This window comes from Carassius auratus, chromosome 35 (genome assembly GCF_003368295.1).
Source record: "Carassius auratus strain Wakin chromosome 35, ASM336829v1, whole genome shotgun sequence".
Lineage (NCBI taxonomy): Eukaryota > Metazoa > Chordata > Actinopteri > Cypriniformes > Cyprinidae > Carassius > Carassius auratus.
The window spans coordinates 13,180,895-13,204,581 of record NC_039277.1 but is presented as its reverse complement, the minus strand read 5'-3'; the positions used below and the strand labels follow the sequence as shown (position 1 = coordinate 13,204,581).

The 23,687-nt window shown below is 38.7% G+C and overlaps 3 protein-coding genes across 4 annotated transcripts in view; 2 read left to right on the top strand and 1 right to left on the bottom strand.

The window, feature by feature from the left end:
• nf1b (neurofibromin 1b) overlaps nucleotides 1-23,687 on the bottom strand; it is a 55,641-nt gene that overhangs the window by 7,884 nt on the left and 24,070 nt on the right. For both annotated transcript variants that reach the window (XM_026220072.1, XM_026220074.1), the window contains 9 exons: nucleotides 4,413-4,845; nucleotides 3,982-4,322; nucleotides 3,677-3,879; nucleotides 3,340-3,533; nucleotides 2,862-3,002; nucleotides 1,752-2,031; nucleotides 1,456-1,670; nucleotides 405-466; nucleotides 141-282 (listed from right to left, as the gene is read on the bottom strand). In XM_026220072.1, the coding sequence (XP_026075857.1) occupies nucleotides 141-282; nucleotides 405-466; nucleotides 1,456-1,670; nucleotides 1,752-2,031; nucleotides 2,862-3,002; nucleotides 3,340-3,533; nucleotides 3,677-3,879; nucleotides 3,982-4,322; nucleotides 4,413-4,845 (2,011 nt within the window). The remainder of the gene's footprint in view (nucleotides 1-140; nucleotides 283-404; nucleotides 467-1,455; nucleotides 1,671-1,751; nucleotides 2,032-2,861; nucleotides 3,003-3,339; nucleotides 3,534-3,676; nucleotides 3,880-3,981; nucleotides 4,323-4,412; nucleotides 4,846-23,687) is intronic.
• Nucleotides 11,081-18,300, top strand: LOC113054489 (mucin-6). The gene is made up of 2 exons (XM_026220075.1): nucleotides 11,081-11,431; nucleotides 11,903-18,300. The coding sequence occupies exon 2, from the start codon at nucleotides 11,925-11,927 to the stop codon at nucleotides 17,226-17,228; it is 5,304 nt and encodes a 1,767-aa protein (XP_026075860.1). The 5' UTR covers nucleotides 11,081-11,431; nucleotides 11,903-11,924; the 3' UTR covers nucleotides 17,229-18,300.
• Nucleotides 18,425-22,726, top strand: LOC113054490 (oligodendrocyte-myelin glycoprotein). The gene is made up of 2 exons (XM_026220076.1): nucleotides 18,425-18,849; nucleotides 20,873-22,726. Exons 1-2 carry the CDS (start codon nucleotides 18,836-18,838, stop codon nucleotides 22,104-22,106), a joined length of 1,248 nt encoding a protein of 415 aa, XP_026075861.1. The 5' UTR covers nucleotides 18,425-18,835; the 3' UTR covers nucleotides 22,107-22,726.

Sequence of the window (23,687 nt, the reverse complement as noted above, 5' to 3'; positions counted from 1 at the left end):
AAGATTACTGAAATTATCACCCAAGACGATCAGAACATACAGCATAGCACATCAAAATGTACCACCTTCCAGAGCAGAGTAATTACAGTACACAATACAGCTGCTTCAAAGGAAAACTGACAGTGTAGAAAGGTTCTTACCCGGTCGATGCTGAGGAGAGGGCTGGCCTTGCTCAGGATCCGTATGATTTGTTTAATTTGAGTATGTGTGACACGTTTACTTATGCAGCCAAATACCACGAGAGCCCGCGGCTGCAGGGACGGATTGTACTGAAATGCAAACCTGCACATTAAACACACACAAGTTCATTATGAATCTGACTTGAACATATACCAGGGAACTCAAACTTTTGTTTATTAGTAAATTATTCCAAAATTAATTTATACAGAGCAGAGTTCACATACTTCTGCGCCAGATCGGTCCACTGGTCCAGCCATTTACAACCTGGAATGTCCCTCATACATGCCTAAACACAAAGGGGAAAACCCAATTGAACCATTTAACACTTTTAAGCATGGCAAAAAAAGAAATATATAGAGAAATGAAACAAACGGATGCATAACATTTGATCTTTATCTTAAGGTCTGAGTACAGGGGCGTTGCACAAGATCCCCCCCCCCCCCCCCCATGAAAATATAAAGGTAAAATAAAATATATTCCAGACTTTTCAAGGGCTCTCTCTTCCTTTGGGGCCATGGTAATCAGTACTGGTTTTACCCCCAGTCCGACGCCCCTGTCTGAGTATAAAAAGCAAGCATTTAAATGAACTAAACTACCATTTTCTTGTGAACACAGATCAGTTACTACTAACAGAACTGCTAGCACTTTCTTGAAAGAACACTGCAAAACCAACTTAAAGGAGCATTGCGTAGGTTCTGAAATTTCTAACCGTTACTGACACCAGTGGTCGTTAGAGGAACTGCAGCCAGTCTCATGCTTGTTCTCAGTGCGCACGCTCTTTTTTTTTTTTTTACTTACGAGGAGTGTCCGTGGGTGTCTGAATTGTGCTGGAGGCTGGTCGCTTCTTTCCATCCACAGAGTCCATCTGAAAACACTATTGCCGCTGCTTACTATAATGGCTGGCGTGCCGTACGGTTGTAAGCCCAAGTAGACGAGAACGCACATGAAGTCACATTTTGTGAATTTTCGCGCAAATTCGGGCCCGACTCCTCCACACACAATTGAGCCTACAGGCTGATAGAGGCAACCGTGGTGGACAGTCGAGGTGTCATTCTTTTTTTTACATCATGGTGGGCTCATACATGTACAACTGAAAACTCTATCTTAAAGTTTATTTTTAAGTAAAAACCTCCACATAGCTCCTTTAAGGCATCACATGAACAATAAGTACAAAATGCTGGTCAAAGCAACACAAATCTGATATTAAATAGCTATATAATAGCTTTTTCACTTACTGCTTTACCACACCGGGCCTGATTATGAAGTATACCATACCTCCATGATCTCCAGCAATGCCTCGGTAACCGTCTCCAGGGATGACAGCGCAAAGGTCTCTCTCTCATAAGAGCCGGGAGAAAACGAACGATCCCTGTAGCTGGAACGAAAGGCGATGACCGCAGCCGATTTGACTTTGCTGATGCCGAACAGCAGGTAGAACTTTGGCAGGGAGAACTCTGTGAGACTTAGACGCAACACCTGCTTGGTCTCCTCTGCACAACAGAAGAACAAGAGACTTCAGTCATCAATAAATCACTGGTCCATGAAAACATCTATCAAAAATGTCAGCTTACCGCTGAAACTCAGCTGGGAGCATGTGCACAGGGAGTGGATGATGTTGATAACCAGGCCATGTGTTGATGCCCGCAGGGAAAGAGGCCCAGTGGCCACCAGCAGGGTCACAACATGGAAGAGGTAGGGCAGGTGGGCGGCTACATCCAGAGAGTTGTTGAAGGACAGCATGAGCATGTACCTGGCCAGGATAGCGATATCATCCCACATCAGGTGCTGCTCCAGTGTCGGTGTGGGTGATAGACACGTCTTATCAATGATTTTACACATCCGAATGATCACCTGTGGATCAGCATGAAGGCAAATTTAGATGAGAGAATTCCAGCATTGTTGTGGTAAACTAACATTTTTTAAATAATAAACTATTACAAATCTGTTTCAGTAAATTAAATAAAGTTCACATAAAACTAAATATAGAATGGTGAATATAACATATTTAACATTATAGAAATATAAGTTGAAAAACCTAAACTTTGAAATGCTTCCTTGGCAACTTACTCAAATAAGTTGAAGTACTAAAACTGTTATAAAAAATTACAAAATCATGAAATTATTAAACATTTCATTAATAAGAAATCTGAAAATAGAAATATAAAAAACTTAAATATTATAGAAAATAAACAATACTAAAATATATAAGAAAGTATATATAAAAATAAAATAAAAATATATATAATAAAATGTATAAATAATACTAAAATAACAATACATAAAGGAATATTTTTTAAAAAATCCTGTTTCCCATTAACATTAGAACAGCTTTTAGGATTGTTCTGCTTGGAAAGAATTTGTTTGAAATAATCTTTCAATGTTAAAATTTGTATCGTTCACAGAACCCAGCTGAGCATAATGAACCATCCAAAAGCCCATGACCTGAGCACCATCACTATCTCTCATGACAGAGAGACACAGAAACAGACAAGGTGGTTAAAGATCATAAGAACAACAGCGAGAGAGAAAGAAACCAACCAAACCACAAAGTGCTTATATAATTAGAGCTGTTGTTACAGAATCACATCATGTAACATCCTTTGTGTTCTTAAAATTGGGACCTCAGCCTGTTCCATACAAAATGTGTGTGTGTGCATGTGTGTGTGTGTGTGTGTGCATACCTTGCTAGACACCAGTTTGACGTTCCCAGAGGCCAAAGCCACTGCTGTGTCTGCCATCACTTCAGCTTTGATGGATCCGAGACCTCCTGTTGCACTGGTTTTAATAAAACTGTCCAGAACTACATCAAGTAGATCTGTTATCTGCAGACACAGGAAGTGGCCATCATCTCACCATATACATGCTTTCTAAAGTGTAAGTACATATCTTTAAGGAAGTGACTGCTACATGAATATGACTAGGGAACGGCAAAAAGCAATGCAGAACTTGTGTTAATCGTGAAAATGTGTTATTCACATATTTATTTTGCAGTTCCTCATAAGCCTTTACACACCTCCTGCAATACCCCAAATCAAAGGCGTTCCGCACGTTTGTCACATAAGTTAAGTCACCTTTATTTATATAGTGCTTTATACAATGCAGATTGTATCAAAGCAGCTTTACCGTGCAAAATGCATAAATACATTTCAGTTCCGTTACCTGTCCCAGGCTTCCCCAGATCTTGGCCTGAATGGATGGATACATCTGCTTTTCGTTGATTGTCATGGTAATGAGTTTGTCCAGAATGGCAGTGACTCGTTGACGCCTGGCATCGTCGCTGTGCTTGCAGAAGCGTACCAAGTTCAGCAGCCAGGGAGTCATATACTCCAAACACAGGTGCTTTAGTTCTATACCTGCATTTACAGAGGAAAGTTATTGGTTACCAGAACACTTCTTAACTCCATATATAAAACGGAGAATGCAAGTAATGATCTGAAATGGCTGGAGGATCTCAAGGGTCTTTTGAGTTTAATTGAGGGTTTAATGGGACACTAACTGGACTTGCTGAAGCCAGAGATACACTCTTCCAGGAACTCCAGGGTCAGGTGAGGCTCATTAGCTGCTAGAGTCTTGCTAATGGACACGATGAAGAGGGTGTTATTGGCAGGGATGCAGAGGCCGGAGGTCTCCAGCAGTTGGCCTTCAATCTTCAAGTTAAAGGTGCATGTTAAGGCACACAGGAGGTTGTAAGCTGCAGACCTATAAAACAAAACAAAGACAGAAATATTCAAGAATGTATACACTGGTAAACATCTAACCACTGTTGATTTAAATATGTTTTGTTTTAGGATAACTGATCACCTTAAACTGGGGTCACAGCTGCCCAGGTTGAGGAGAGCGATATTGAGAAGGGTCCCCGGGACATCTTTGGGCCTAATTTTGGTGTGCTGGGGAATGGAGTCAGGCTGAGAGAGTTCCCAACGTGTACGGATGTGGATAATCGAGTGAACTATGCTCTCACACTCCTGGTGCATGAAGGTTAACGGCGTGCCCTGGTTAGCTATGGTCAGTGTGAACTGATTTTCATCCACTAGGCAGATCTCCTCGATCTCTGAAGCATAGTAGATGTCATTGAGGAAGACAGACTGACCCAAGACTCGTGTTCGTTCGGCTGAGGTCACCTGCACTGCTGTACTGCCCACCTGGAGGACAGACAGAATCAAACATATTGAGACAAATCAAAAAAAGTGAAACCAAGCTTTAAGAAGAGGTATTCATCTTTCTTCACACACCTTAATGGACACTTTGGTGTCTTTGTGGGCCAGTTTTAGGGCATTATGAAAGACCTTCAGGTCTTCTTCCAGTGCAAGAGTAGCTGCCGGAAGCTTCTGTTGCTCTGGTTCCACATACTCAGCCAGCCGTGCGGGCGAGTCAATGAACAGTAATTTCTTACTGCCCTTGAGGCCCGTCAGCAGTCTCTCATGGTATTTGGTGTATTCTCGTACCCAAGTGTTACAGTTATAGATGTAGATGGCAGCCACATTCTCATAAGCAAATCCTGGAAATACAACAAACCATTTGGAGAGGAAGTCGGTCTTGAAGCGGCTGCTCGGACCAGCATGCGTCAAGTCCACTACTAGCTCGTAGGGCTTGGCGTAGTACGGTTTGAGGGTGAGAAGGACGTGGTATATGAGTAAGTCCCCATTAATCTGTCCTGTCTTGAATCTGTGAAGGAGAGGAAAACAGATAAAATGGAAACAATGGCCTGCAAACCCACCGAATACTGTTATTATTAGGCTCCTGATAACTATAAAAAGACAAATGCTTGACAAAGCCATTAGTGATAGGAAGTTTGGATCATTTTACCGACTCGGACCTTTGGGTATCGTTCAGCGAAATGAATAAATCTTTTTGAGTCATTTTGTTCATTTTACTAAATATAATTAAAATCTTACGTGCCACAAGGATGCGCGGTTTAAATATGTATTGAGTTTTGATTTGAAATAAAACAGCGCATCCTTGTGTCACGGAGGACCCAGACGAGCATACGCAGCATGATGATATGGAGTGAATTATTGAATAAAGTCGTTATTTTTTGTTTTCTTCGCTTACAGTGTTTCAATTTAGGGTGGAGTATCCCTTGAATGAACGACTCGAAAAACCCAAAGACTCATGAGATGAACTAATTAACTCTCTTTCCGGCTCAGACTCCATTGTCTGAAACCGGTGAGCTACTAGTACCAGTACAGAACCTATAGAATTTTGCGTATGAGCAACTGAACAAATCACTCTCCAAAACAACTTGTTCTTCCCAAGTCACATTTAAGATTCATTCAAAATGAACGAATTGTTCAAGAACGACCCATCACTAAAAGCCATCCATTCGAATTTCCAATGGTCATAAAAGCTTAAAGGTTATAAAAAGAGACTAAATGTCAATACAGGCTGAAATCATGGGTGAATACCCCATGAAATGCACTTGATTATGCTTTACAAAATGTAAAATGTGCTGTCTAATGAGGTCTTTGCACATATTCCTAGCCTTAAATTTGACAAAAACACACAATGACTTTAGCCACACATCGGTTTATGTGCATGCCTAATATAAGAGGGCAAACAGAAGTGAAAGAACAGACAGGAAACTCATCGCTGGTTAATGAGTGTTTGCACTTTAAAATTAACACTTCTGCTCAAATCTACAGTGTGCATACAGCCACGCAGAGCCATTCCAGCCTCTTCAGATAACAGAACATCAGAACAAACTAGTAACAGACCGAAAAGGTAAGAAACAAATTTATTTTTGTTACGTATTTTATTTTGTTATTTTTTAAGCTACTCAATTTTATTTCAGCAATTTAATAAAAAAGTGGCAAAGGTATATAAATTGTGATAAATAGTACATAAATTAAGGAACATAAAATTATATATAATTACTAATATACTAAGTTTCATGCACACTGTGGATATATTAAAAATGAAAGAAAATGTAATATATTGCATTAAATTCATCTGCTGTACACGAAGAACTAAGCAAGAAAAAAGAATCCAACGATAAACATTCAAAAATAAAATTTCAAACACACACACATACATACAGTATCAGGGTTCCAAACAAAACAAAAAAATCGAGTAAGGAGCCATTAGCTCCTATAAGAAAAAAGCTTAAGCGACAAATAATTTTTTTGGTGCCACAGAATAAACATGGTTTATTTCATTATTTTTATTATTATAATTTATTTATTTTACATTTTAACTTTTCAATCCTACTGTCATGTGTTTATGTTTCATCTTTCCTCGACTTTATCAGCATTTAAATCCATCTTGTAGATGACCTGGGAACTAGGGCTGTGCGATTTGAGTCTGCGCGATTTCTAAATCGCTTTATAGCAAGATTTTCCGTGGCCCTGACCTCACGCAATATGTTAACTGAGCCAATCAGGATGCAGCGCGCCTAAGTGGAGTGCGAGAACAGAGCAGACTAGGCATATGCCTAACTCCATGTTCACACTCTGTTTGTGATGCGTAGCCATCTGATGATGTAATACATATGAAATGTGCATTTCTTTCTGGCGTTCATGGCGAGTCTGCATTGTCAACTTCATCTTTGCAGTGACACAGAAAACACCAGTTTATTACTAAACAATAAAGTTACTCCTGGCATATTTTCGAACCAGCAGGCCATTCTGGGTTGAGCGAGACCCACGGAATGAGCGAGCGGATCGGGATATTCTGAAAAGTGCTCTCCGTTCACGAGCTCTGATTGGAACAAACCCGAGCCTGTCTGCTGACCTTGCAGAAATATACAAATAGACATAGCCAGACTAGACTATTTTAGTACAAATTATGAGCTTACTGACGATTTTGTATAATTCTTGACAAAATTATAATAGATTACTTTTTTTTTTTTTGCCTAGTTAGTTTTGCCTACGTTCCTAGGGCCCAATGAGCTTTTAGCTATTGCTAGATGTGAAGTGCACTTCAAATAATGAAGTTCACACATTAACAGATCACAGCATAGACCTAATATCTTAAGAAGCAGCCATATTATTAATGATAATAAACGAGAATTGTTAATGATATTGCCAATATCCACATAGCACGCTGTTTTTCTGCATTTTCTCTTCAAGTCTCCATCATTTCTCTCTCTCACACGCTGTTCAACTGTGTGTGTGATCACTGCTGTGTGGCAGAGATGAAGACTGTTTGAAACTCTTTTTCCAGTAAATCTTTGTTGCGCATCATCTCAGTTTAATGCATGGAAAAAAGTTACATGCACACTTTAAAATTGATAACGTACATACATAGGCCTTAACTCGCAATAAAAAAAAGTGATTTAATATTTATGGTCGCAAATGCGACTTGTTTTAATCACAGTTTGGAGCCCTGTATATGTATGTGTGTGTGTGTGTGTGTGTGTGTGTGAGACCATGGATCACAAAACCAATCTTAAGTGTCTTGATGTATGGTTTATTAGGATCTGACAATATTGGGCAGAGATACAACTATTTTAGAATCTGGAATCTGAGGGTGCAAAAAAAATCTAAATACTGAGAAAATCACCTTTAAAGTTGTCCAAATGAATTCTTAGCAATGAATATTACTAATCAAAAAATACTTTTTTATATATTTACAGTAGGAAATGCACAAAATATCTTCATGGAACATGATCTTTACTTAATATCCTAATGATTTTTTGGCATAAAAGAAAGATCGACAATGCCAATTCAATATACCCCAGCAACTTAAGACATTGATAAGAAATCAACTCAACAGAAATTGATTCATTAGGACCAAAAGTGCCCTTTAGTGTTGGTGATTAAAGGGACAGGGGCAGGGACATTCATTTGATCTTGAAGATAGATTGGAAGAAAAATTGTATACATAATGTCTTAAAGTTTAAAAGAAAGTAAAATAACAAAACTTCTTATTTCTCTTATGTCTTGCAGAACCATGATAAGCCCCAGATCAGTTTATTTTGTATACTTTGCATTGATCTTCGGAACGCCACCTGCTAAAGCCACAGATAACAACAACTCAACACCAATCAAACCCACACCAATCGAACCCACAAATAACAAAACACCAATCGAACCCACAAATAACAAAACACCAATCGAACCCACAGATAACAACACAACATCAATCGAACCCACAGATAACAACACAACATCAATCGAACCCACAGTTAACAACACAACACCAATCGAACCCACAGTTAACAACACAACACCAATCGAACCCACAAATAACAAAACACCAATCGAACCCACAGATAACAACACAACACCAATCAAACCCACAGATAACAACACAATACCAATCGAACCCACAGATAACAACAACAACACAACACCAATCAAAGCCACACCAACATCCAACAATAATAAGCAGACAACCAAACTTAACTCTGCAGCGACAACAAATAAACTATCATTCTGCACTCAGACCACTCCTAAACCCAAGGAAGGACACCGTATTTTCTCTCTACCAATTGGTGAAGATAACCTGATACTGATTGTGGTTGCTCTCACAGTGGGCTGTTTGGCATTATTGCTGACCACACTGATATGCACCTGCCAGGTTTGTCACCTGAGAGGAATTATCTCTAGTCTCCAGCATCATAATGGCAACACTGACCAACATGCCAAAAGAGAGAAGAGTGAATCGCCATGCAGGGATGAAGGCCAAGGGGACGGGCAGCCAACTGAGACCTGCCTTATGCTATCAGAAGTCACTGCAGCACAAGAGGAGAGTAGAGAGTATGAGATGAACAATACTGAGCCACCTGTGAAGCACTCAAATGGAGACATCACCCAAGAGAACAGTCTCGATGCCTGATGCAAAAGCACCAGAGAGCTCCAACACAGGGGTGTGATCGCTGTCACACAACTCCCCCTGGTGGCATTTAAAGTCTTCACCTGCTTAAGCTTTCACTGTTATCTGCTGCATAAGACTCAGGAAGGTGATCTTAAATCTGAACACACACACACACAAACACACATACATATATATATTTAAAGAACTGTAAATAAAATGAGCAAATAAGCCTTTATTTTTTACCCTTTATTTTACCAGGTGATGTCCCATTGAGATATTCAAATCTCTTTTACAAGGGAGCCCTTTGTCACTCTCAACATTGTTTTTCTTAATTTAGTCTATAACATTATTGTATGACCATGTTTCAAATGTGTGCATTTATGTTGTCTGTATTTTAAATAATGTATCTATATTTTGTTCACAATACAAAAATAAATCTTTAAAACATCCTGTTAACCTGACCCCCCCCCCCCCCCCCCCCCATTATGGGACAGCTGAAAGTGCTCTACCTAACTCTAAAATGTAACAGTTTCCTACTTCATTGTGTTACAAACGTAATTTTGGTGTCTTTGGAAAGAAATTCCTTTGGGCTTTACTTTTTATCAAACAGATTTGATCATGCTCAAAAATATTAAAACACTGAAGTGCCTTGAATTTTGTTTTAACACACTTAATTTTTTTTAATATATATAAAAATACATGAAGTCAGTCCTAGAGCAATCTAGAAAAGTAATGGGTTGAAAGTCACATGTCTCACGAGTTTCTATTTCAAATCTGAATAATATATCATGAAAAATGAGACTCCAACTGTTTTGAAGGCTTCTACAAACTATTTAGTCAGTAAACATACCACTGCATAGTTTTTTTCAATTATAAAACACTAGACAGTAACTTAGACATCATATATGTGATTTATTTGAGCACTAGAAAAATACAATAAGAATAATTTGAGTAAGAAAAATAAAAAAGATGTAACTTTGTATGCCAATTACAGAAAATCCTGAGATTGCTAGAAATGCAGCGTTTACAATTAATTACAATGCAAATAAGTGCTGATGGCCACTTATAGAGATTGTAATAATATAAATGCGCCATAAAGTAAATAATCCACTCTCTCTATTTTTATATAGACGCGTTCACTTTGATAGCTGTGATTACACAGTAATAGCGAGCTGATTTGCGCTGATTTGCACATTTAAACAGATGGTAATCATGCAGATACATTCACATTCAACATAAAACACACTCTCACATATATAAAAACTGTTGAAAAATAAAACAGATAAAGAAAAAGGCGATCGCTATCAGTTCCGCCTCCATCAGATGACAGGTGCGTCAGAGCGCATCACGAGAGAGCGCCAGAATTCCAATATACTATCTTTTGCCTATCTTTCATTCATTCTTTTTTGTAGATCGTCTCATTCTGTTTGTGACACTGTACGCTGCAAAACCATGCATTTTTTTTTTACTACCAAGACACAGTTTCTTAGTGCGAGTTATTCCACAGCGGACACAAAAAGTTCTGTCACTGAAGAACTGAAATGAAAACAAAGGAATTATGATCCATATTACAACATTATTGCTTCGTTGGACAAAACGTGCTCCATGAGTTGTTGTTCAGTGGACCCTTACCTTTCTAACTAAACTGGGATTTACAGCTGTGGATGTGTTTATGACTTGTTATTACGACGGATCTGGTATGTACTGCGTTTCTATTATTCATGTTTTGATGTATACTGCTTACACAAATCTAGCAAATACAGTCTTCATAAGCTTTCCATTGAAAAACATTGATCAGTCATCGATGCTTGAGGCTTAGATATTTATAATAATATATAGTTTGTCAAGATTAAATTTGTCCCGTTTCATTTAATCTATCCGTAAAAATTGACATGCTAATTGAGGGGAGTTGAGGATGCGGGTGTTCTGGTGCAGGTTAACAGGTTTTAAATGAGATATATGTAGTTGAAAAACAAAAACATGTATGATAAGACTATTTGCCATTTCTTTTAATGAATTCTAATTATTTTACCTGAAAACAATCAGATTCATCCAATTTGAAGCGTATCTTGTTTTAAGGATGTTCTAATAGTTTTAGTTAAAGAAAAACTGACACAAACAATGACTGTGTGCAGTTTTGTGTTTCTGTAAAATAAAACAATTCTTTGTCTTTATTTCAAACCTTTATAAACTATACAAGACTTGGGGTTTCTCATCTGAATCAAAACCTAGGTCAAATTAAGATAAATTAAATCCACACCATTTCATTTTGTAGCATCACACCACCATGAGAAAATACATCATTTTACAGCCACACCCATGTTTCTGCTATTCATTCACATTTAACAGATGATCACGTGATCTACTGTTTTATATTTTCAGCATGTTATAAATAGTAAAGCAAACCATCCAGGGCAGTTCATAAATGAAACGCCTTCTCTGACTTTATGATTCTGATCTTTGTGAAGAGAGACAGAGGAACATCCTAGAAATGGTAAGAAACATTTTGACAAAGAAACTTTATTGTTTGAGTGTTATTTGGTTGATAATTCCAGTTAGAAAACTTTGTATGCAGTACTGAAGTCAAACACCACTGAGAAGAATTTAATAGATTAAATAACCTTAAATAGAAAAATGAATGTGATCATTATACTCTATAAATATAATGCTGGAATATCTATAGTTCTTCAATTATGTATTTCTGACTGGCTGAAAAGACACTGTTGTTTAATATAAATACATCATATTTAAAATATGCATATATAATAACTTGAACAGCTGTAGATAGTTAAACTCTTATGTGAATGGAGTTATTGTATACGTACTTTATTAATAGGACAATCTCCTGAGGAAACAGTATTTTATATGAAATATAAATATATTTGTTTAATAATACAAATGTAAATAAATAAACATATAAAATATAAAGTTAAATATTTATGTCTGTTTTGTTCTCTCTCTATAGACATAAAAATCAAATATTAAACATGGAGCTATTTAGACCTTGTTTGTTCTTTTATCTGTTGGCCATTTTGCTGTCACTGAGCATCTCTTTGACCACAAACTCGAACCCCACCACTGCAGAAACACTTCAGTGGAAGGGTGGAGATGGTGTGAAAAGGTCACGAGTGAGAAGGCAGAACCTAGACCTACAAAATGCATTACGTTTACCAGAAAAGGCTTATGCTTTCTTTATGTTATGGAGACTTCTGGATGAAATGTACAACGATGCAAACACCATCAAACCATTAATGACAATGCCAGACAAACTGGAATTTACAACACCAGAAGGGCCAAAGATCATGGAGACTGAGGTGAAAACATCTTCAGTTCACGTACAGGAACAAAGCACTCATTCCACTGGTATGACTGGTACAAATAACTCTACAGCTATGCCGTCCTTCCCTACTCACTCATTACCAGACTCACAGAAAACAACTCAATTAGAAGATTTACAACTAGTGGGACAATCAACTCAACGACTCCAGACCACAATACAGAAAATTACAGAATTCAATCAAGCTACAGAGCAACATATCCCAGATTCCACAACATTTAAAATTCTCACCATTGCATCAGAGGAAACATCTACAATTGCCATACATGAACAAATTGACCACTTCACTGGCATTAATATTATAAATAACTCCACTGCTATGGCGTCCTTTCCCACTCACTCATCATTCCCAGACTCACAGGAAACAACTCAATCAGGAGATTCAAAACTAGCTAAAGAATCAACTCAACAACTCCAGATCACAATACAGAAAATTACAGAATTCAATCAAGCTATAGAGCAACATATCCCTGATTCCAAAACATTTGAAATGTCCACCACTACATCTGAAGAACCTTCTACAATTGCCATACATGAACAAATTGACCACTTCACTGGAATTAATAGTATAAATAACTCCACTGCTATGGCATCCTTCCCCACTCACCCATTTCTATCAGAAACAACTCAATCAGGAGAAACAACTCAATCAGATTCACAACTAGCCGAGGAATCAACTCAACGACTCCAGACCACAATACAGAAAATTACAGAATTCAATCAAGCTAAAGAGCAACATATCCCTGATTCTATAACATTTAAATTTCCCACCACAGCATCAGAAGAACCTTCTACAATTGCCATACATGAACAAATTGACCACTTAACTGGCATTAATGGCATAAATAACTCTACAGCTATGGATACTCTACCCACTCAATCATCATTTCCAGACTCACAGGAAACAACTCAATCTGGAGATTCAGAACTAGCTGAAGAATCAACTCAACGACCCCAGACCACAATACAGAATATTCCTTCCATACATGAACAAATTGACCACTTCACTGGCATTAATAGTATAAATAACTCCACTTCTATGGCGTCCTTCCCCACTCATTCATCATTACCAGACTCACAAGAAACAACTCAATCACGAGATTCACAACTAGCTGAAGATTCAACTCAACAACCCCAGACCACAATACAGAATATTCCTTCCATACATGAACAAATCAACCGCTTCACTGGCATTAATGGCATAAATAACTCTACAGCTATGGCGTCTCTACCCACTCAATCATCATTTCCAGATTCACAAGAAACAACTAAATCAGGAGATTCACAACTAGCTGAAGAATCAACTCAACGACTCCAGACCACAATACAGAAAATTACACAACCCAGTGAAGTTACAGAGCAACACATCCCTGATTCCTCAACATTTAAATTTCCCACCACAGCAGCAGAAGATCCTTCTACAATTGCCATACATGAACAAATCGACCACTTGACTGGTATTAATGATACAAATAACTCCACTGCTATGGCGTCCTTCCCCACTCATTCATCATTACCAGACTCACAAGAAACAACTCAATCACGAGATTCACAACTAGCTGAAGAATCAACTCAACAACCCCAGACCACAATACAGAATATTCCTTCCATACATGAACAAATTGATCACTTCACTGGCATTAATGGCATAAATAACTCTACAGCTATGGCGTCTCTACCCACTCAATCATCATTTCCAGATTCACAAGAAACAACTCAATCAAGAGATTCACAACTAGCTGAAGAATCAACTCAACGACTCCAGACCACAATACAGAAAATTACACAACCCAGTGAAGTTACAGAGCAACACATCCTTGATTCCTCAACATTTAAATTTCCCACCACAGCAGCAGAAGATCCTTCTACAATTGCCATACATGAACAAATTGACCACTTAACTGGCATTAATGGCATAAATAACTCTACAGCTATGGATACTCTACCCACTCAATCATCATTTCCAGACTCACAGGAAACAACTCAATCTGGAGATTCAGAACTAGCTGAAGAATCAACTCAACGACCCCAGACCACAATACAGAATATTCCTTCCATACATGAACAAATTGACCACTTCACTGGCATTAATAGTATAAATAACTCCACTTCTATGGCGTCCTTCCCCACTCATTCATCATTACCAGACTCACAAGAAACAACTCAATCACGAGATTCACAACTAGCTGAAGAATCAACTCAACAACCCCAGACCACAATACAGAATATTCCTTCCATACATGAACAAATCAACCGCTTCACTGGCATTAATGGCATAAATAACTCTACAGCTATGGCGTCTCTACCCACTCAATCATCATTTCCAGATTCACAAGAAACAACTCAATCAGGAGATTCACAACTAGCTGAAGAATCAACTCAACGACTCCAGACCACAATACAGAAAATTACACAACCCAGTGAAGTTACAGAGCAACACATCCCTGATTCCTCAACATTTAAATTTCCCACCACAGCAGCAGAAGATCCTTCTACAATTGCCATACATGAACAAATCGACCACTTGACTGGCATTAATGGCATAAATAACTCTACAGCTATGGCATCCTTACACACTCAATCATCATTACCAGACACACTGGAAACAACTCAATCAGGAGATTCAAATCTAGCAAAAGAATCAACTCAACAACTCCAGACCACAATACAGAATATTCCTTCCATACTTGAACAAATCGACTACTTCACTGGCATTAATGATACAAATAACTTCACTTCTAAGGCGTCCTTCCCCACTCATTCATCATTACCAGACTCACAAGAAACAACTCAATCAGGAGATTCACAACTAGCTGAAGAATCAACTAAATTCCTAACCACAATACAAAAAAATCATTCTATACATGAACAAATTGACCACTTCACTGGTAGTAATGGTACAAAAAACTATACAGCTATGGTGTCTCTCCCCACTCAATCATCATTTCCAGACTCACAGGAAACAACTGAATCAGGAGATTTACAACTTGCTGAACAATCAACTCAACGACTCCAGACCACAATACAGAACATTATAGAACCCAGCCAAGTTACAGAGCAACACATCCCTGATTCCACAAAATTCACTATCAAAAACTCCTCCAAAGCAGCAGAAGAACCTTTTTCAATTGCCGTACATGATCAAATCAACCGCTTCACTGGTATTAATGGCATAAATAACTCCACAGCTATGGAGTCTCTACCCACTCAATCATCATTTCCAGACTCACAGGAAACAACTCAATCTGGAGATTCAGAACTAGCTGAAGAATCAGCTCAACACTTCCACAGAACGAAACAGAAAATTCCAAAACCCATCATTCACTCTACTGGAACAAATGGTACTAATTATTCTACACCTACATCTTTTCTCACTGAACTGCCACCACAAGTGTCACAAGAAAACACCCTGTCAGGAGCTCCACAACTACTTGAACATTCAACTCAACATTTCCAGAGCCCCAAACAGAAAATGACAAAACCCAGTCTGAAAATTGTACACCTTATTGCAACCATGTCCACCCCACATCTGGCCACAACATATAGAATTCAACAGGAAACTCTACTAAAGTCTGCCATGGACCCACACATTCCAAATAATGACATACTTTCATCAACAATGGAAAATGACAACCTGCAACCAACTCCAGTTCCACAAATAACAAAGGATGAATATCCCAATATGACGCCATTCATCATGCAAAGCATTTCAAAACCAACTCCACCAGCAAGGACAAAACAAACAACTTTATTAACAGTCAAGCCTGAAATCATAAAACATCCTCCACACACTGTTTCTGTAACCTGGCAAAATGGGAAACCCAACTGGCTTGTGACAACCACAGATTGGAGAGTGTCAAAACCTACGCCACCTACATTCACATTGAAGAGGCAAATACAAGACTCCACTTCACTTCTGCTGACTCCAAAAAATATAAAGAAAAATACTCAAACACGAACAAATGATTCATTAGTAAGCAGCAAAACGGCTTCCACTTCACCTCTTCCAATCCTGATAGAGAAACATTTGTTTGACTCAGAAGGACCAGAGGAAACTTCTGTGCCAACAGGCATTAGTCTACAGGATTCCAGAACCCATCGGAGTAATGCAGAAACACAGTCACAGAGCACAACAAACAAATACACAATCCTTAACAAAATTATGTCCCAAACAAGTTTCGCGTTAGTAAAGGACACATCAAATCAAGCTCCCACAGATGGAGTGCATATGTCTCAAACTATTCCAGTCACCACAGAAAATCTCATTAAGATGTTCACTCTAAATCCAAGACCTTCAGAAAAAAATATTCATACCACATCAGTTGTAACAAATGGATTACTACAATCAAGAACACTGGAAATTCCATCCAGGATTTCAACAAAACGGGCCAATATCCATCCCACCAAAACAACGGAGTCTCGATATGAACCGACAAATCACGGACCTACAGCAGATTCAATTCCAAATGAAAATTATTCCAATAATGATCTGCTAACCGAGATGGAAAAACCAACGCAAAGCATGAGTGGACGCAAACCAAGTTTGACAACTCGTTCAACTAGATGGCACGTGTCAAAAACACAAACTATTTCACAGAAACCCAAGACATTTATTTTATCAACATACAAATCAGCTAATTCCGCAGTAGAAAATGACACGAAAACCCACAGATATATTTTTGAAGTACTTCTTGCTTTTATGTGCCTTTTGTTGCTGTTAATGGTAATCTTGCTTTGGGTAGTCTGGAGAAGATGGAAAGCCCGGCACAGGAGGAGCAACATCTGGGTAGCAGGTTCTCCTGTCCTGTGTGGAACATATCATTCAGTCTTGCAGTACAGCAGTTCACACACGGCAATGCAGATGAGGAATAAGAACAGTCAAAAGAAAAAGCAAGAAAATAGTGATATTTCTGAGACTATTGCTCTCAAGCAACAACACATATACGTTGTATAAACATGAGGATGTCAGGGACTCACGGCACTCTTACCCTCGACATGACAGCTTTTTTAACTAAACAAATTGTGAATTAACAAATTCTACAGACTTCTCAGTGAGTCACAATCTTCCAGACGACGTCTTCGTGTCTTGCATATGCAAAGACTTAACTTTACATGAACAAATGAGTGTTAAGATTACATTATATATGTTGATATTATGTGATTGTACTTTTAAAGGTTAACAATTGTTTTAATAAAAAAGCTATTTTGACCTGTATTATAACTGATATTATTCCGATTCACTAAAACAAAAACTTGTTGAAAAATGTCCATTAACTATTACTGTACATACAAATTGAATACATTTCAAAAGACTATACGTCATGTGGCAATTCCTTTCACTTTTACCTCTGACTTTTCCTTTTGCCTGGCTCACACACAAAAACACTGTGACCCACTAAAACACATGCCACAAAATCTTTTAAAATGGAGCGGGGATATGTGTTAGATGAACAGATCAATGAAGTAAGGGAAGAAAGTAGACAGCACATGTAAAACAAGAACTGAGTGCAGATGGATTTAGTAAAACATTCTATGGCATTTCTGCTTGACACACACAAACACAAATATACAGCATCATACACTCACACACAGTGCAAAGCTACATTAGTAGGCAGAGGATGTTTCATTACTGGGCAGCATTAGCAAGCTCTGAAAGAATGAAGCGATTGAGGAAGAAAAAGGGAGAGGAACGGAGAGAGAGATGGAGAGTGGCACTGAGAAGTTTCTGTACCAGCACTCTTTTGTTCAAAACGTACAAACACACACACCTGCCTGGGCAAGAACATGATGGTGAGGAGCTTTAAATACGCAAACCAAAAAGCGTGCTAGGAATTATACTACACTAAGAATTAAGAAGTGCTTCATTATTAGGGTTTTAAATTAAAACACTGAATTTTACAACACGTGTTGACTGGGTGTGAGGAACTGATTAAAATGGTGAATTGTGTTAAACGGAGATGACAGTGCTGTACTCTTACATATAGCTGACAGCATAATCAGAATAACAATTTTACTGAAATCACCAGAACATTTCTGCAAGATCAGAAATTGTGTTCATTTTAGAATTTTTCCAATTTGAAATTAGTCTTTTTCACCAGACTCAATCCCAGTAATCTAAAACTCAGACAAAACATATTCAGGTCTGAATTACAGGTTAAGTGTTGCTTAATGACTGAAGAAAGAAGGAAAACGGGAAGGAGAGGGAGGGGGAGAGAGCAAAAAAGAAAGCAAGAGGAAATTGATGCTGAATGAGGGAATCCTAAAGAGGAAACAGAGATGTCAGCACTTCCTCTCTCTCTCTTTCTTGTACCAGGGCATAGACTCTACTACATCTCCCCACCCTGCCTCTCTTTCTCTCCCCTCTGCTATTATAGTGATCCCAGAAAGGGACATGCACAGAGAAAGACGGGATTCGGATTTTACTGCGGCATAAAGCGAGAATAGCATAAAAAAGAAAGAGATCAGAGCCGTGCTAATCTGGAGATCAAGCAGAAAAAAAGAGGTGAGGGATGGAGAGAAACTGAAAGACAGAAAGAGGACAGGAAAAAGGAGCACAGAGTGATGACAAGGAGAAGGTAAGTAATTCACAATGCAGCAAAGTTTACCTGAGGAAAGATTAGATTAGACGATCACATTTTCATGGAATGTGGCATGATATGAACAAGCAGCTAAGCACATTATATATAAATGCAGTTTTTTTCTAAGCACGTGCTTAGAGAGTCGAGCAGATCTAGGTGCAGGCAGATCTGCAGAGGCACTGCATGAAGACCTTCACAGCTCTGCTGTATGTTTGCATGTCTAACACTCTTTCTCAAAACTCATGCCAATGCTTTGACTAGCTTCACAACTGCAAACAAAAGAGGCAAAACACATACAGTACATACACAAACCTTTTACACTGACTTAAAAAAAAAAAAATCAATATCAAAGGTTATATAAGACCCACGGTTATCACACCCTATAATTAGATTTATTATCATCACTAACCATAATCAGACTCACTGCTGTCACTCACTATAATCAGACTAAACATTGTCATTTTAATTATATTCTATATTCAGATTCGCTAAAGTTCAGGCTCATTGTGATTATGTGGCCTCAGACACTGTGTAATAAGACTCAGTCAGTCATAATCAGACTGTGTTGACACACTGTAATCGGGCACAAATTGCATTACTCAATGTAGTTAGACTCGATCTCACCATTCTGCATTAATCAGAATTACTGTCATCAGACCTAATCAGTTACTCAATATAATCAAATTTGGACTCGCCATAAATTACATACCATCATCGAACTCACCAAATGCTAAATTCATCTTCATTTTAATGAGACTCCTGACACTCAATTATAAATCACACAGACTGCATTACTCTAATGTCAAACTAATGTCATCAGACCCTGTCACTTAATACAATCAGATTGACTAAAGCTCAGACTCATAGCATGTAAATCGGATTGAATTGGCTCGATCCGACTAAAATTTCGATCAGATTGTAAGGGGTGGTTAATCCCTTTTGTAATCCAAGCGAAAGGACATGTAAACACTTAATCGGATTGAAAACAGAAACTGGAAAGTACCGCACATGTGCAGTGACTTAGAAATAGCATAATGACGTATTACAATGTGTTCTTCCTGGTGAATAAAGTGTCATAAATAAGTGTCCTGTCATTATAAAACTCCCCTTTCACTCAGTGTATGTGAAGTGGAACAGGACCACGACTCTTATCAACAGACGACTAGTTTTGGGTGCGGGAAGGGTGCACTTTTAATACTTTTTTTTTTTACTAAAGTAAAGTTAAGCAGCACAACAGTTCATGTGCTGGTCATCGCCTAATTAGGACCCAAAGTAGATAAATATCACGTGTGCTTTTTAAAACAGCGGCGGTAAACTCTGTATATTCATGCAGTGTGCGCATGTCAAAAGAGTAAATCCAATCAGAAGCTTGTAACATGTAAACGTTGTGCATTGTGACGCACATTGTGAGGGGAAGTTGTGGCCTAGTGGTTAGAGAATTTGACTCCTAACCCTAGGGTTGTGGGTTCGAGTCTCGGGCCGGACATACCACGACTTAGGTGCCCCTGCTCCCCGGGCGCCGCAGCATAAATGGCTGTCCACTGCTCCGTGTGTGTGTTCACGGTTTTTGTGTGTTCACTGCTGTGTGCGCACTTTGGATGGGATAAATGCAGAGCACAAATTCTGAGTACGGGTCACCATACTTGGCTGAATGTCACTTCACTTTCAAATCAACCCAATCACTTTATTTACCATTCATGTAAACACAACGTTCGGATTCGTCAATCAGAATGAATTCATTCCGATGGAAGCAAAAAGTGTCCATGTAAATGCACCTATTGTCATTACCTACTACGCAACACGCTGTTATCAGACTCATTTTCTTGTGCATTATAATTAGATTTCTATCATATGTAATCAGACTGTTATCTTAAATCTTTCTGTAATCAGACTCAATATAATCAGACTCACTTAAAAAAAAAAAAATCACAAAGTACTACCAGTCATGATATTAGTAAAATACTACAAAAACAAATAACATGTAACATAAAAAAAACGTATCTCTTGCAATTGTCTACAGGAACACAATGAAGATGCCCGTGTGTGCAACGATGTCCTGCCTGCTCTTGCTGTGGTTTACATGTACACGCGTACATGCAGACTGTCCCAGTGTTTGCTCCTGTAGCAAGAGCCATCGGACAGTTGACTGTTCCTGGAGGGGGGTTAGGCATCTGCCGGAGGGCCTGCAGCGAAACATTCAATCCCTCAACCTGACCCACAATCGGCTATCTGACCTGGACCACCACCTAAGCTCCTTCACACATCTGCGCTCCCTGGACATCTCCTACAACCGTCTGCATCACTTCCCAGCCTCGCTGCCACGGGCGCTGTGGGAAATCAACGTCTCAGGAAACCGTCTGCGTGTTCTTAACAAGGATGACACAGCACACCAGTGGAACCTCAGAGTTCTGGACCTGTCCGTCAATAAGCTGGAACGTGTGGTCTTCATCAACAACACGCTCCCCAACCTGAAGGCTCTCAACCTCAGTCATAACAAGTTCTGGACGGTACCTACCAACATGCCCCAAAACCTGGAGGTGGTAGATCTATCCTACAACACTCTGGTCCAGATTCTGCCGGGGTCCATGAACCGGCTACACAGTTTGGCTCGGTTTTACCTGCACGCAAACCGCTTCACCACGATCAGTGAAGGGGCATTTGAGAATCTTCCAAGTCTGAAGCTCATCACTCTAGGGGAAAATCCCTGGGCTTGTGAAGAAACTGCCAATATCAGCCACCTGTTGGTGTGGACCAAACACACTTCCGCTCGAGTGTTCGGTTGCCCCTGCCACACCTGGCATACCTGCGGAGAGGCTCATCTGTCCAGTACAGGGAGCTGGCACTTTGAAACCTACACGCTGTCCCCATTCTTAGTTGGTACAGAGGTGACAAGCCACCCATATGTACAAGTGGTCACCACGCACTTCTGGACGTCACTCCTACATACCAAGGATGACCAATCGGGATCTAGAAGCACCAAGGAACAGGAGTCTTCCAGGAGTGGCCTTCTCTTTACTTCAACTTCAGAGGTTTCCCATTCTAATACTCATCCAACTACAGAAGGCCCAGTCACAACAGGCAAATTCTTCACTACTGTCTCCACCACACGCAGGACCACCACTCTCCGTACACGGAGTGTGAAGAGACCCAATCAAAACCTCAGTCGAAACACAAGCTCAAGATGCAGCATGGGTTCACTCTTCACATCAGTCTTCAGTACGCTCCTTCTGATGGCCATGATGCAAGGGCTCTGAGGGTCAGCCGAGTCACACGGCCTTTCTTCTAAACTGGATCAAACTATAAATTCATGTTAACAAATGGATAACACGCTCCACATTTTCAAGTGATTTTAATGTGTAATATATAATGGAAACATCAAATGAACTTAATAGCTACCAAAACAGAACAGTCTCACAATATAACCTCCATCTACTGATGAAGAGGAGCAACAAACAGGATTACTGGACAGGTTTACATGAAATAGAAGCATTTCAATATATTAAAGAGTCTGATAAACTTCTGATAATCCATTTGGTAAAAAAAAAAAAATGATTAAGTTAAATGCACGATTCTGTTAATACTACTGCAATAATAAAAAAACCATAAAAAGCATTCTTTTTAATCAAAAGCTCTGCACTGTTCAATAAAATCTACACTATAAAAATTATTAAATCTATATAATGAAATATAATGAATACAAAGCTACTTTGTGATGTCATTCAATAAAGAAATATTGCTTTCTGCCTGCTTAAGGGTACAACTTTGGCTTTTATTAGCAGGGATTAAACACTGATGGTAACTTTCAGCCAAACTTTCATCACTTCGCAACAACGCATTACACTTACCCAACCATGGTCGGAACAAATAACATATATATATAAAAAAAGAAAACTACCAAAAACTACAGGGACACTTGTCCAAGATAAATCTACCAGCTCTTTCAGGTCCCAAACAGCTGGTAAGCCATCTTCACAACTACTTAAACCAGCGATGAGAAGCTGGAAACCATTTATCACGTATTCACATTTCAAAAACATAGATGTTAAAAGAATTTTCCAGCTGGGAAAGCAGTTTATTTTTCTTACCATCATGCTTTCATTTTCATCTTCTGACAGAACACAAAACATTTAGAAACCCTGTTATTACTAATGACAGTGATAAGCTCTTGTAAGATTACCCAGCTATGTAGGCATATCAAATTTAAAATAAGACTTCAGTTGCACTTTATTTTTCAGTACGTACATGTACTTATAGTGTACTATTTAACTAAGAAAGTTCTGGTAACACAAGGTAACTACATGGGGTAGGGTTAGGTTTAGAGGTAGGTTCAGGGTTAGTGCCTTGTTATTACATAGTTATTGTAATTACTATAATAAGTACATTGTATGTACATAAGAAACAGGACTGTTCTATATAATTCTATATTTGGAAATCTTTTGTCGTAAACCCAACTCAAGCCAGTATTCCAATTGTAACCATGATACCTGACGAAAAGCAAACAAACTATTTGTTAAACAAAAGGAAATCTTGTCAGCATGATCTTTCCATCACTGACCCTCCTTTTTGAAGAATCATGTGACTTCCTCCACTGGTGTCATTATTAAAAGCATCTGCATCTGTTCAGAGACACTGCACATCACCGCTTGCAGAGGTAAAGCATCAGCATTATCTGTGTGGAGCACCGCTGGTGAGTACCCAGGGCATGTTTACAGCTCTAAATTATTTCTTTGAACTAATGCAGTGTTCGCAAATTAAATTCTGAATGCCTTTGAACCTGTATGATCACATATTAATCTTTTATCTAAAAAAAAAAAAAAAACGCTGATGATATGCAA